The sequence below is a fragment of the Microcaecilia unicolor genome, chromosome 8 (assembly GCF_901765095.1).
Source record: "Microcaecilia unicolor chromosome 8, aMicUni1.1, whole genome shotgun sequence".
In the NCBI taxonomy this organism is placed as follows: domain Eukaryota; kingdom Metazoa; phylum Chordata; class Amphibia; order Gymnophiona; family Siphonopidae; genus Microcaecilia; species Microcaecilia unicolor.
Genome location: NC_044038.1, coordinates 28704796 through 28718358, shown reverse-complemented (window position 1 = coordinate 28718358; position 13563 = coordinate 28704796). Strand labels below are relative to the sequence as shown.

The window sequence follows — 13563 nt, the reverse complement described above, 5'->3', positions numbered from 1 at the left end:
TAACAAGACTAGTGTAGATTATCTCTGAATCATCAAACCATATTTAAAAGTAATATATATATATTACCACTGTACCGGCTGCAATTACCGATTAACCTTCCTCCCTCAGAAAATATGAATTTGTAAGATTAACCACTTGGTGTTTTTCTTATTTTCTTTGAAATTGTTTTCCTGATCTTGGATTCCCCCAATTGTGGACAATTATATATATTGTTGAGAGAAAATGTTTTTTTTCTTTTTCCTTATATTGATTTCTGTTTTTCCTTACATTTACGTGATAAATGTGAATGTAATTAAGTAAAATGATAAATAAAATTTTTTTAAAAAAAAGTAATATATATATATAGTAATATAGTAAGTGACAGCAGATAAAGACCTGAATGGTCCATCCAGTCTCCCAACAGTGACATTCATGAACGTGATATTATAGGGAGCTAATCTATGTTTGGCAGGCAACTTCTTTCAATGAAGCAGAGTAGCACACTCTATCTTGGAAAAAAAACTACTTTTATGCAAAACCATTTAGGAGAAGGAACTCCCGAAATTAAAATAGTCTCTGGCTAAAACTGAGGAAAATGTAGACAATTCAACAACTTCAGCATTGCTCTGCAAATGCAACAGATACAGGCTGCAAAAAAAAAAACATTTAAGGTGAAACCAGTGAACATTTTGTCTCAATATCAGGCAATATGTGGTTTAAAACCCAGCAATCAACCTAACCCCATTCCTACAGTATAGTGTGGTGATGGCACATTTAGGTAGTCAGGATGCTTTGCAAGAAAAGGTGGTTTGGATGATTGTGAAGATCAAGGGATAGAGGCAGACTCTGGAGGAAAACAATCTACCAAAGGCCTGAAGTAGACGGTCCTAAGCACATTGCTTGTGGAACTGCATTGGTCTTCCCCTTTCATTTTTGCTCTATGCCTTGATACGCAGGGGTTGTTCTCTTCTTTGTGTCCACATCGTATTAGAACCACATGGACTGCTACAAATTCATAGAAAATTCATCACCGAAGGATTAAAATTACAAAAACCTTAAACATTTCTTCAAGTAAGGAGGAGGTATAAGTAGTATACCTCACCAGCTTTTGTCAAAGCTAATTTGCATATCCTGACACGTGGCCACACCCACTTTCCATACATCAATCAATCCAAATCAAGGATCAGACAGGCCTGCACACTCTGCCCAAGCCCCCCCACCCCATTTTTATATCTGTCATGTTATCATGTGTTGTCCTTTCGTGCCCCCTTATGGTGGTAGGCTTGTCCAAACATGTCATTCAACGTGATCTACTTCTGATCTCCCTATTTCAATTGTAGATTTATTATTATATTAGATTAATTTATTGCATTGGTGTTTGCCTCTGCGGTGCGATATAAGCCACATTGAGCCTGTGGGGTATGAGAGAATAAATAAATAAAATAAATCTCTAAAAACAGATGTTTTTCTTTTCAGCCTGGCCATAGAAAAAAAAAGGGGGGGGGAGGGGAAGTGATGGGAGACAGGGACAAACTTGTGAGCTATGAAAGTGTAGTCCCTGAACAGTTTGTCAATAAAAGGACCCAATGAATTCAGAGAGGCAATTCAACCCCCCTTGAATTCTCACTCATGCTCACAGTAAAGATTTGTTGCAAAGACATAATTGGAAATGTGTAACCCAGTCTCTCCTGCATACATTCACATTCATAACGATATACCTTTCGGATGTCTTAGGCCGAGCCAGCAGTCATATAGCATAAATGTTTTTTTGCTTTTCAGTAAAGGATTACCACCACACTGCAGACATTTGCATTTGTGCTTTTTTTCTACTTAAGACTCACACATTGCAAAATATTTTAGAAATTCATTCTCTCTTTTTGGACATCAGGGGGTTGTATGCTGTTTTTAAACATTCCTTAAAACAGCATTACGGTCTTCATTTAAGGCACCTCTCTCTACCACACCGTCTGAACCGTACACGTGTCTGATCAGATGGCAGCATAATTTGCATGTGTGGTTACGACTATAAGGCATTTCACAATATTTACCAATAGAAATCAAACAAAATAAAACATGGATAAGATGATACCTTTTTTATTGGACATAACTTAATACATTTCTTGATTAGCTTTCGAAGGTTGCCCTTCTTCGTCAGATCGGAAATAAGCAAATGTGCTAGCTGACAGTGTATATAAGTGAAAACATTCAAGCATTACTATCACAGTCTGACAGGGTGGGAGGATGGGGGTGGGTAGGAGGTATGCATGGGGACATCAAAGCATATCATTGATATTCTAACAGGATAGGTGTGGATAGGTGAGGGGTGGGGCGATCAACAGAGAAATACATCACATGAACAATACTGGTGCCAGTAGGGCTCCCACCCCTGTTGGTCAGCATTTTACAGGACCAGGACACTGTACCAGTGACTTCACAGTGAGAATCCTGAAAGGTAACTTTAAAACCATACAAGAACATAAGACCTTTGAAGTCAGAATGATTGAATATTTTAACACCCAACAGAAAGGACTTAACAAGGATCTGGGGTTCCTAGCCCATTATAAACCATAAAGCTGTATTTCTCTGTTGATCACCCCACCCCTCAACTATCCACACCCATCCTGTTAGAATATCCTGTTAGTGATATGGTTTGATGTCCCCATGCATACCTCCTACCCACCCCCATCCTCCCACCCTGTCAGACTGTCACAGTAATGCTTGAATGTTTTCACTTATATACACTGTCAGCTAGCACATTTGCTTATTTCCGATCTGACGAAGAAGGGCAACCTTCGAAAGCTAATCAAGAAATGTATTAAGTTATGTCCAATAAAAAAGGTATCATCTTATCCATGTTTTATTTTGTTTGATTTCTATTGATAACCTTAAGAGTGGACTAACACGGCTACCACACTCCTCTACAATATTTACCAGAAATTTTTCTTACTGTAAAGCAAGAACATAACAGCCACACTGGTGCATTCTGCCAGGATTAAAGGTTGTTTAGCAGTTTCTACACATGGATAGAAAAGACACTGAACTTAACTCCACAACCTTAATTTACTATGAATAATGTAGATTTTACAATGTAATACACTGTATCAACACATTCCAAACCCAGAAGCATGAGTTCCACAGAAAGATTCTGATATAGGGTCAGAATATAGTCATTGGCTTCTTTAACCAAACAATTAAAACGCTGTTGCTTTAAAGACTGCAAGATGAACAGTTAAGGTGTAAAAGGTACTATCACCGAATTTCACATGTACTGACAGCCCAAATTTTTATTCTGAAAATTTGTACCTTATGAAGTACATGAAAGATGTGTTACATGTACTGCCAGTATTAAAGAAGGAGATTAGGGCAATCAACTAATATACATTAACACCCCCCTCCCCCAAACTTTGTAATACAGCAATAAAATGCCCCAGGAGCAGCACAAAATAGTGGGTCAAAAGATAAATAAATTTTAAAAAAACACCCGGTTCGTTCCCCAAGACTGAAGTTGGGTACTTCAAAGAATGTTATAAGGTTTGTATGTATGCTACCATTAAAAAAACACACACACAAACTAGGAGGGCAATAGACTGATATACCATCTGACTGCATGTTAAGGCAACCGAACCACTCCACTATCTCATATAGGTATGACACCGATGCAAACCCAATACTACCCTACGCCACCTACAGACTTAGCTGATATATGCTGTTGGCCACTTCTATTACATAAAAGTAGCACTGCTTGCAACATTAGCTATCAAAACCATTTGTTTGCATCCTGTACCAAACACTCAGAAGAAAACAGCATACAGAATTGCAAGCAAATTCAAAGCTTTGGTCACCTTTTAAAATGCATATTGTTTTATGTACCCTGCTCATCCGCAGCACTTTGGAAAGCAAACTATAAACACTATAAATGAAATGTAAATATAACATTCTTGTAAAGTTCAAACATTAAAAACTTCAAGTCCCACATGTTTAAAAATAAAAAACAAAGCAAAAACTCTGAAATGCAGTTGCACAACCCAAACAGTTCCATGACAGCTTTCCAGGCTGTTTGGTTTGGAGTCTTCCACTCAATGTTACTTCTGTCAAGCATCATCTACACTTAACTTATGGTGCTGGTCGGCTTTAGTTTCCTCTTTTGGCTTTACTTCTGTTATTTCTTCTTCTTTGGTTGGTATGGCTGATTTTTGCTGCAGTTCCTCCTTGCTGCATTTAACCACTTCTTGCAGGTTATATTTTCTGAACAGTACATAATCTTCCACTACGCTCAAGCAACAAACAGTTTTTATAATTTCCACCACTATGGTATACTCTGGATTATTAAGATCCACTTTGTTTTCAGGATTTAGGCTTCCTACAATACCTGCAGAAGACAGACAGGATTAAAATGGGAAATTATTTTACTTTCCTGCTAGATGAGAGGGCTGGTGAGCAATCACTTGTCATTTTGAAACTCAAATCTACAAAAAGGAACATCAAAACTAAGACACCATTATTTTTTTTAAAGATCAAGATGTAGTTTATTTCTAACAAAATAGGTTAACTGTATACAATGGTTCAGTCTTTACCTTAACTTGCATATTTAAACAAAACAAAGATACTTTAGGTGTGGGCCTTATACTTCTGCTAAATAGAGGTTCAAGTGGCACAAGTTCAGAGGTGAGGCACTGCATAGGTTTCAAAATAACCATGCTGATTTTGATAAACCATTTATCTTGGGTGGCACTACCGAGCTTAGATGGCCCCTTAATCAGAGATGATCTCACCAAGAGAGAGAAAAATGCTCCATTTGCTGTTCAACAGCAGTGATTTCACAGCGTAGCACGCTTCCATATTTCGACTGCACCCAGAAGCCATGTGTATGAGAGAAACACCATCTTTGCAATACAGCACTACTAGGAGATCTCTGCTCCAGTGAAGAGGCGGCGTATGCCTACAATAAAAATCGTGGGCAAGTCACTTAACCCTCCATTGCCCCAGGTACAAAATAAGTACCTGTATATATGTAAACTGCTTTGAATGTAGTTGCAAAATACCACAGAAAGGCGGTATATCAAATCCCATTTCCCTTTCCCTATTTGAGATTCTACATGGAATGTTACTATTGGAGATTCTAGATGGAATGTTGCTACTCTTTGAGATTCTGTTGCTACTACTTGAGATTCCACATGGAATGTTGCTATTCCACTAGCCAAAACACAGAAGAAACCAGTCTTCGCAAAAAAACAACAGTTATCAAAAACAGCGAAGATGACACAAAAAAGAAAAAAATTGAAAAAAATGAAAAGTAAAAAAATAAAAAGTAAAAAGAAGAAACAACAAAGAACAAAAAAAACAAGCAAATAAAAAGTAAAATCAAAAACAGACGACACAAAAATGATAAAGTATGAATTTATTAAGGTGATATGACTCGACACAGCTGTGTTTCGGCCCAACTGGCCTGCGTCAGGAGTCTGTTACACCATGTATCTGTTCTCTGGTTGTATCAATATTTCTGTGAAGAGTGTTCTGTCAAACGCTACCTTATTCTAATCACTCTACCTTAAAAAAGGCTGTGTGTGCATTCTGGCAACAATCGCTATGGAGAACTATAGCCAAAAACTTCTCACTGGAGTAGCTGCAAATCAGCTTCACATTCACTGACAATTAAGGTAGAGTGATTAGAATAAGGTAGCGTTTGACAGAACACTCTTCACAGAAATATTGATACAACCAGAGAACAGATACATGCTTGTTTTTTTTGTTCTTTGTTGTTTCTTCTTTTTACTTTTTATTTTTTACTTTTTCTTCATTTTTTTTCAATTTTTTTCTTTTTTGCGTCATCTTCGCTGTTTTTGATAGCTATTCCACTAGCAACATTCTATGTAGAAGCCTGCCCTTGCAGATCAGCAACGCGGCCACGCAGGCTTCTGTTTCTGTGAGTCTGACATCCTGCACAAACTTTGTCCCCGTGTCATTCTTTACTTATAACCATACATCAAACAGCAAACAAAGGAAATCAACTCTAACTTGAGAGCCACACTGTGGCCTCTTGCCCAAAATAAACTCTTCCTACTGCTGAACAACCGATATTGGAAGAATGGCAGCTTAAATGAGGAACCATACCTAATTACAGCGAGTTATGGGTGGGTGGGGGGAGGGGAGGGGAGTGCGCCACTCTCCGACAGGGAATTTACCCATCTATGTTTAGCATCCTTCCAACACTCGGGGGAAGCAGCCAGCCCCGGACCATCAACACCCGGGGGGAAACCAGGCAACAGCGCATGGTCAGACACCTGCAGCAGAGCTCTTTTCAGCATGAAGGTTTTATGCATTAAAATCGCAAACGCCGGGGAGAAAAACTCACCCTGACCCTCCGTCTCCGAATTAGGAGTAGGAGCTCCTCTGGTAGCCTCCAACCGAGGCGTCCCCCTGCCCTCAAACTCCTCCGCAACAGCGAGGGTCGAGACATGCAGCGCTTCCAAAATGGTGCCCGCTGCCAGCTCCATTGAGCGGGAAGAATCATCGCTCATCATGCTCGTACTAGCTCTAGCGTCTAAAGAGCACGTCTTACAGAGCCCCACTACTGATCTGCGTTTACCACAACGGGAGCAGCGTTTAACTGCTTCAGCAGCCATTGTCCGACCGGACGGAATTATATAAGTAAAATGGCGGCTTTGCGTCAAAACTTACCCGATCGGAACAGCGTCCGCGGGACCTCCCCGGAGGAGATGGGCACCACTCTCACCTCAAAAGACCGAGTCAAACGAGCTCCGGTCAAGCTGCACATTGAAAATAGTCTCAGAATAGCTACGCAGAACCAATGCGTACTCCTTTTTTTATTTTTTTACGCTGTGAGGAAAGTTGGAGGCAGGCAGCAACAGAGGTACTCCGGTAGGCAGGGGGATGGGTAAGGCAGGGAAAGGGCGAACCTATATGCCTTCAGTGGGCACCACCAGCCACAACACCCCAGCTTCAACTGGCAAAGCACAGGAGCCACCCCAGGCAGAATTTTTCCAGGAGCTGATCAAGCTACGTCCACACCTGCTGGGAGACAGAGAAATACTGAAGGCAGATGGAGCTAGCCATCCATAGAGCACTATGGGTTTTCAGTGTTCTCTATCTCCACCTGCTGGTAGGCGGACATAACCCATCAGTTAATGGATTCATCTGCTGCTGATGACAAGGAAGCTTTAATTTTTGTCCCCTCTTAAACCCAAGGAAGAAATATTTAATCTTGACACTGTTTTACGAAACAAAATGTTCAGATTATCCTTTTCTCAAGACTGTAATACATGGATTAAAATCTGTGGTAAAGCTCATATCTCAAGATCCCTATCTCCATTCACTCCCATCTCAGCTATATAATTTGTTAGAGAAACAGGGCCACATACTAAAACAGCTAAGATCAGGGAAACCGATTGTATTCTCCACATTATTTTCCAAACAAACAGTACTGAACCAAAAAGATATTGAAAAAATTATTAGTGCTTCCCTCTCTATTTTCAGCTGAGAAATTTCATCTCTCTAAAATCAAATAAATCAACTAATTGGGAAACTTTACATTTTGAGAAGTTTGTGTTTATACAATCACTGAGCCCGTAAAAACGGGCTATTATAGGAAGAGGGGGGGGTTGAAAGGCCCGCCCCTCCCCCTCCGAATTCGCACCCCCCCCCCCCCCCCCGTCACCACCCACCTTCCACCCGGCCGGGCCCTCGCTCCGCTATTGAAACAGCAAGGATCCGGGAACGCAGCACTGAGCTCTGCTGAGCTGCCGACGTTGGCCAGGCCTTCCTTCTTCTTCTCTGCCTGTCCCGCCCTCGTGTGACATAACGTCGTCGAGGGCGGGACAGAGGCAGAGAAGAAGAAGAAGGAAGGGCGATGTCGGCAGCTCAGCAGAGCTCAGTGCTGCGTTCCCGGACCCTCGCTGTTTCAATAGTGGAGCGAGGGCCCGACCGGGTAGAAGGTGGGTGGCGGCAGCGACTCAGGTGGGGGGAGCATTAGACGGCGGTGTCCCTCCCTCAGAAATGCGCAGTACAGACCCTCTCTGTTCCGCGCCCCGTCATCAAGTATTGATGCGGGGGCGGGGCAGAGAAGGTCTCTACTGCGCATTTGCGAGTGAGTACGACACTCGCCTTTTATATATATTGATGATTACAGGTTTGAAATGTTACTCCATGCCTTAAAAAGGAGAACTGGCTTCCTATATAGCTTTGCAAATTCCGTTTCAGATTTCGATATTCACTCAAAATCTACTATTTGGAGCAGTCATGTTTATATCACTACATAATAGCTTATGCCTCTTCTCATGTACTCAGAATCCTGTCAACAAAATCTGTTGGCAATTCCTTCTTTTCAAATCATTCGTTTGGATACTATTCATCAAGTAACACTTTCAGTTACTGCTCCTACATTACACAACCAGTTGCCTGCAGATGTCTCTCTCATGATTTAAAAATGGACTGAAAACTTAATTTTTTTCAAAGACACTTTTTGACTTGGGAAATTAGTATTTCTCAGAAGAAGTTTTGGGAATGCATGACGCTGGGAGCAGCCAGAGGCCGGAAGACATTCATTTGGAACTAACTATCTCTGTTTTTCTCTTTTTATATATTACTAGCCGTTGAGCCCGTAAAAACGGGCTAGTATAGGACTGGGGGGGGGGGGGGGGGGGTTTGAAAGGCCCCTTCTCCTCGCCGCTGCAAGGCCCCCCCCCCCCGGAGTCACCGCCACCCTTCGCTATTGAAACAGCGCGTGAACACAGCACACAGGGAAGGCAGACGGCAGCTCAGCTGAGCTGTGTGCTGCATTGACGCTGTTTCTATAGCAGAGCGAGGGCCCGGGTGGAGGGTGCGTAGCGGCGGCGACTCCGGGTGGGGGGAGTGGTGGCGGCGACCTTGGGGGGGGGGGGGGGGGAAGTGGTAGCGACGGCGGTTTCGTCCCTCCCCTTGCGCAGTAGAAAACCTCTCTGTCCCGCCCCCGTCATCACGTATTGACGCGGGGGCGGGACAGAGAGGGTCTTTACTGCACATTTGCAAGTGAGTTCAGTCACTCGCCGTTTATATGTTTGATAGCTTATTGCCTATCCTTAGGAAGTATGAATTTCTTTAATTCTATATTTTAAGTTACTGTAAAACACTCAGATGTCCTGTCATCAGTACATCAAAAACAAAACAAAAAAAAATCCATAACCCATAAATAACAAAACATGCATATTCAGTCTCAGGCACTTAACAGTCCCAGACTCAAACCAACCCTCCCCCACTTCAATGGCAGCAGCATCCTGTATGCCCCATCTCGTCAATGCCACTGTCTCCCTCAGCTGACCTGCACAGGCCAGTGATGCCATCCCTACGGTTTACACAGTAGCCTGGGCAAGTTTTCCCATCCTGTCTTAATGCCACCCACTTCTGCACGGAATAAAAGGTGCACTTCCCTAGTTACCAAGACACTCCACTGCTAGGAGATGAAACACTTATATTGAAGCTCTGTACCTGCCAATTCTTTAATGACTTCTTCCCTATTCATGTGGCTGTTGTTACGAGCTTTGTATACAATCTGGAAGGTTCCCTTGTTAGGTGTTTTAAACCAAGGCACAAAGAAGGTCTCAGCATATTTCTTCATATCCTCCACGAAAGCCTTGCAAGTGCCAGAGAAGGGAAGCATTCGCAAAATAACTCTTGCCTTCTTCTTCTTAGTCGTGTACATGTCTTTTAAAATATGATGCACCAACTTCTCAGGTTCTGCATAACACACATAATTGGCAGAATAGAGTACAAAGTTAGATTTGTTTCATAAATACAAGCTATTCAACCATCTTACCAATCCTCAGTTTTCAATTCATCTAAAGAATGGACTTCTGAAGTACCAAAAACTCATGTGCAATTTCTTTGCATAATTCTTCTACGGGCAAACACCACTAAAATCTCAACTGAGACAATTTAAGAACTCTCTTAAAAAAAAAAAATTACCACTCTCTATGTTACACTGAATATTGAACTGTTACTTCATCCATTAACATTAAGAACGTATCTTCAGTTCCCAAGTCTGGAAACATCTGTCACAAGTCAGTGGCAGCGAAATGCTTTTATATTTTGGGGGGGGGGGGGGGGGGAGAAGAGGGGTCAAATCAAACCAGCTATCAGCAATCTTCTGCTACCTCTTCCCTCACTCCACTTCTCTGTGTCCATATCCCCTACCCTCTTCTCGCCTCTGTTCCCCCCTTCCCTTATCCTTTTTGGAATAAGCAATTTTAGTGATCAGTGCTAAGAAGAGAGGAGGGGTAGGGAATGGCAATGGGATGAGCATCAGAGGGAGAAAAGAAGAAATGAGGGTCCAGGACAAGGGGGTAAATCCACTCACATCCTTGCCCCCAATGCAAACATACACCCATACACACTCCCTTCCCACTACATTTCCTGACACTCACTCTTCCCCCCCCTCAAAAACAAAATCTCAAACACACACACTACACAACCCTTTTGATCCCTTTCTGACAACACCAACAGCCCATTTGACAGCTCACCCTTGTAATACTGCCTCACTGCCAATCCCTTATTTCCATCAGCCAACATCTTAAATCCTCCTCACTGGCTGCCAATCCAAGAAGACTAACCTATCAGGGACAGTTCTTTGGTGGTTTCTTTTACCTCTACATGCACTGGTGTGTCACACTTATAATCACACAGTGAATGTGGATCAGTGGAACATTCAAGTCCATATGCAGGAACTGAGAATACTAAATTAGGACAAGATCCACAGCCAGTGGATATAGGGGCAAGAGATACACTGGTTGCCGATTATGGTACTGGTGTTACTGCTCAGTTCTGCTTCACCTGCCATGGTGGGATCCATGGATACAGAATTGCTGGACATTTCTGTTTGTCATCCCCCCCCCCCCCCATTTCACTACCTATGTACTAGATGCCTACAATTTGGGACTTGCAGTAGAATTGCAAGTTCACTGTCATCTACTGCCAGCAGTAGGGTGCCATTGCTATGCCCAGGAAGAAGCTGAGAGAGAAAAGAGGAAGATGAGTGGGGTGGATGAGTAAGTGCCTGGAGAGAGTGAAAGGGATATGCTTAAATTACAGGAACGAGGCGTGAAGGAGACTCAACATCTGTCAATTTACCTCATGCACAGTTATTGATATCCTGAAAAATCAGACCAGCTGAGGGTCCCCCAGGACATATTTGGGATGCCCTGCTCTACAAAGTGACGTTAATGCTATAGTCCGATTCCAACACATTTATTCAAACCATCACTCACCTCACAGAAAGCTACAGAGCAGGGGAACTGGATATTTGAAGCAAAAGATGCAACAGGATAACTGTATATGACAATTTTGCCCACTCCGCAATGATTTTGCCATATGCTTGACAAGAACCTAATGGCTCTCCACACACACACTTTTGTTGCACAATTATATTCTCACCCACACTGAGGGTCCTAATAAAGACCACATTATTAGCACCACTCTCCACTGACTGAAATCGTCTCAAATTCTTCTCTGTTGATGTACGAATTTCATCAACTTCTTTCTTCAGGGCAGCTTCAACGTCATCTTCATCACTTTCTGATGAGTGGTCGTCTGTAAACTATTAAACAAAATACCTCTAAATACTTTTGCTTCCAATTCTTGGCACCAAGCATCTACTTAGACATTAATGTTCAATCATTTTTATTAGCCACATTGCTGGATTGATACATTACGTAATGTATAACATGACAATTCTGAGAAGAAATAGCAATGGTGTTTTAAACAACAAGTATAACTAAGTCTAAACTTCACCTTCCCAACTTCACTTACTTAGACATTAATATATCTGAAAATCATGTCAGCCAGCATTTTTTCAATATGGCAAAAGTGCAACAAAATATAGTTATCATGCACCTTGCTTTGGAGGCAAGTCACCAGGACTCAGCACCTGTCACATATGTTAATAGAACTTGCGATGAACACATTATTTTTAATGACCATTCAGTAAAAACACTTGTTAACATGTGTTATAGGTTACCATGGATTAGTGCAGGGGTTCTCAACCCAGTCCTTGAGACACACCAAACCAGTCTGATTTTCAAGATATCCACAATGAATATACACAAGATAATTTTATATGCACTGCCTCAATTGTATGCAAATCTCTCATATGCATATTCATTGTGGATATCCTGAAAACCACACTGTTTTGGTGCGTCCCTAGGGGACTGTCCTTCTTTGTTAAACTGTACAGCGCTGCGTAACCCTAGTGGCGCTCTAGAAATGTTAAGTAGTAGTAATTAAGAATCCCTGGGTTAGTGAATGTTACTACCTGTACTTTACATGTTAGAAACCGTGGTTGATGTTTTTACAACACCTGACAGTTTTTGTGCTCACAATATGTACACAATTGTGCTTAAAATTTGTCATTGGATATTCTGGAGAACGTTCTGATTTCATCAATGCTTTGTTATAATTTATTACAAAAAGACAACCTTTATTACAAACAAAAAACCCCAAACTAATCTGCACTGCTACCACATCTTGCGCTGCTTTGAAATGTTTTCTAAAAGGTTACCAGATGTGTGTGGTAAAAATGTTACACAGAGAAAAAGCCCACGGATCTGTAATCACGCACCCGGTTCAAAGAACAAAAACATGGTCACCACCTGCTGACGAACAGAGCAGAAGCCTCAGTCACACAGCAGAATCAAAGAGGTTTCTGGACCCCACTGCAACGGTGCCTGCACGTGGGATCTGTTCCCCGCTCCGGAACCCACCTTCTCCGGCCCGTACAACTGGTCGGCATACTCGTTCAGCAGGCTGTACGCCTCGCCCACGCACTTGCGCTCGTTCATGTTGCAGGTGATGAGAATGCCCTGCATGCCCACCTCCAGCTGTTTGCACACCTTCTGCCGCTTGCTGGCGAAGCCTCCATACTGTGCCTTCTCGCGCTTCTTCCCCGCCCGCTGCAGCGGCTCCTGGTCCGAGCTCATGGCCTTCGTGGCTCCGTGGGAACTCTCTACTTTATTACTACCATTAAATATTTTCAGTACTAAAAATGATAACAATACAATTTTTAAAAAGAAACCGTCTCAAACGAAGGCCTAACTAACGTCACCTGACCTCCCGCCGCCCTCCCCTCCTGTAACCTAGGGGCGGGACAAAAGAGGTTAGATTTAGAATAGGAGGCGGCATGACGTCAAACACCTGAAGCCGATTAGGTTCGTCTCCCTTTCCTTGCGCAGCCGTCATCCCCAGGAGTTGCACTGAAAAAATAGGTTCACAATGGTCAACTGTCTGGTACATGCGCACAAGCGTTTTGCGATAAGTGCAGCGCTCTATGCATACTCCTGGAAAACCCGTAAGCAAAGCACACATCAGCTTTCAGCACCGTTCTTCTGGGCTTTTAAATATAGGCTTTTCAAAATATTTTTTCCACCTGAAAAGCTTAAAAACAGGCACCAATGTGTGATTTCACTTTCGGGTTTGCTCTGACTCATACACATTTGTCTCTCACTATTAATTCATGCTTCCTAGGGTTTGTTTAAAAAACAAAAAATCACTCACAAATGTTGTGAAGAAAATCCAGACAAGGCAGGGAATGCACGTCCCTG

The 13563-nt window shown here is 42.3% G+C and overlaps 1 protein-coding gene across 2 annotated transcripts; it reads right to left on the bottom strand.

Moving 5' to 3' along the window:
* Window positions 1-3023: 3023 nt before the first annotated feature.
* On the bottom strand, window positions 3024-13096 carry THUMPD1 (THUMP domain containing 1). 2 transcript variants are annotated; one of them, XM_030212782.1, is made up of 4 exons: window positions 12727-13096; window positions 11402-11564; window positions 9461-9709; window positions 3024-4349 (listed from the first exon to the last, which is right to left on the bottom strand). In XM_030212782.1, the coding sequence occupies exons 1-4, from the start codon at window positions 12940-12942 to the stop codon at window positions 4072-4074; spliced, it is 906 nt and encodes a 301-aa protein (XP_030068642.1). In that variant the 5' UTR covers window positions 12943-13096; the 3' UTR covers window positions 3024-4071. The 2 variants fall into 2 exon arrangements, with proteins under 2 accessions (XP_030068642.1, XP_030068643.1); XM_030212783.1 differs by having other exon boundaries at window positions 12838-13096.
* Between the last annotated feature and the right edge of the window lie 467 nt (window positions 13097-13563).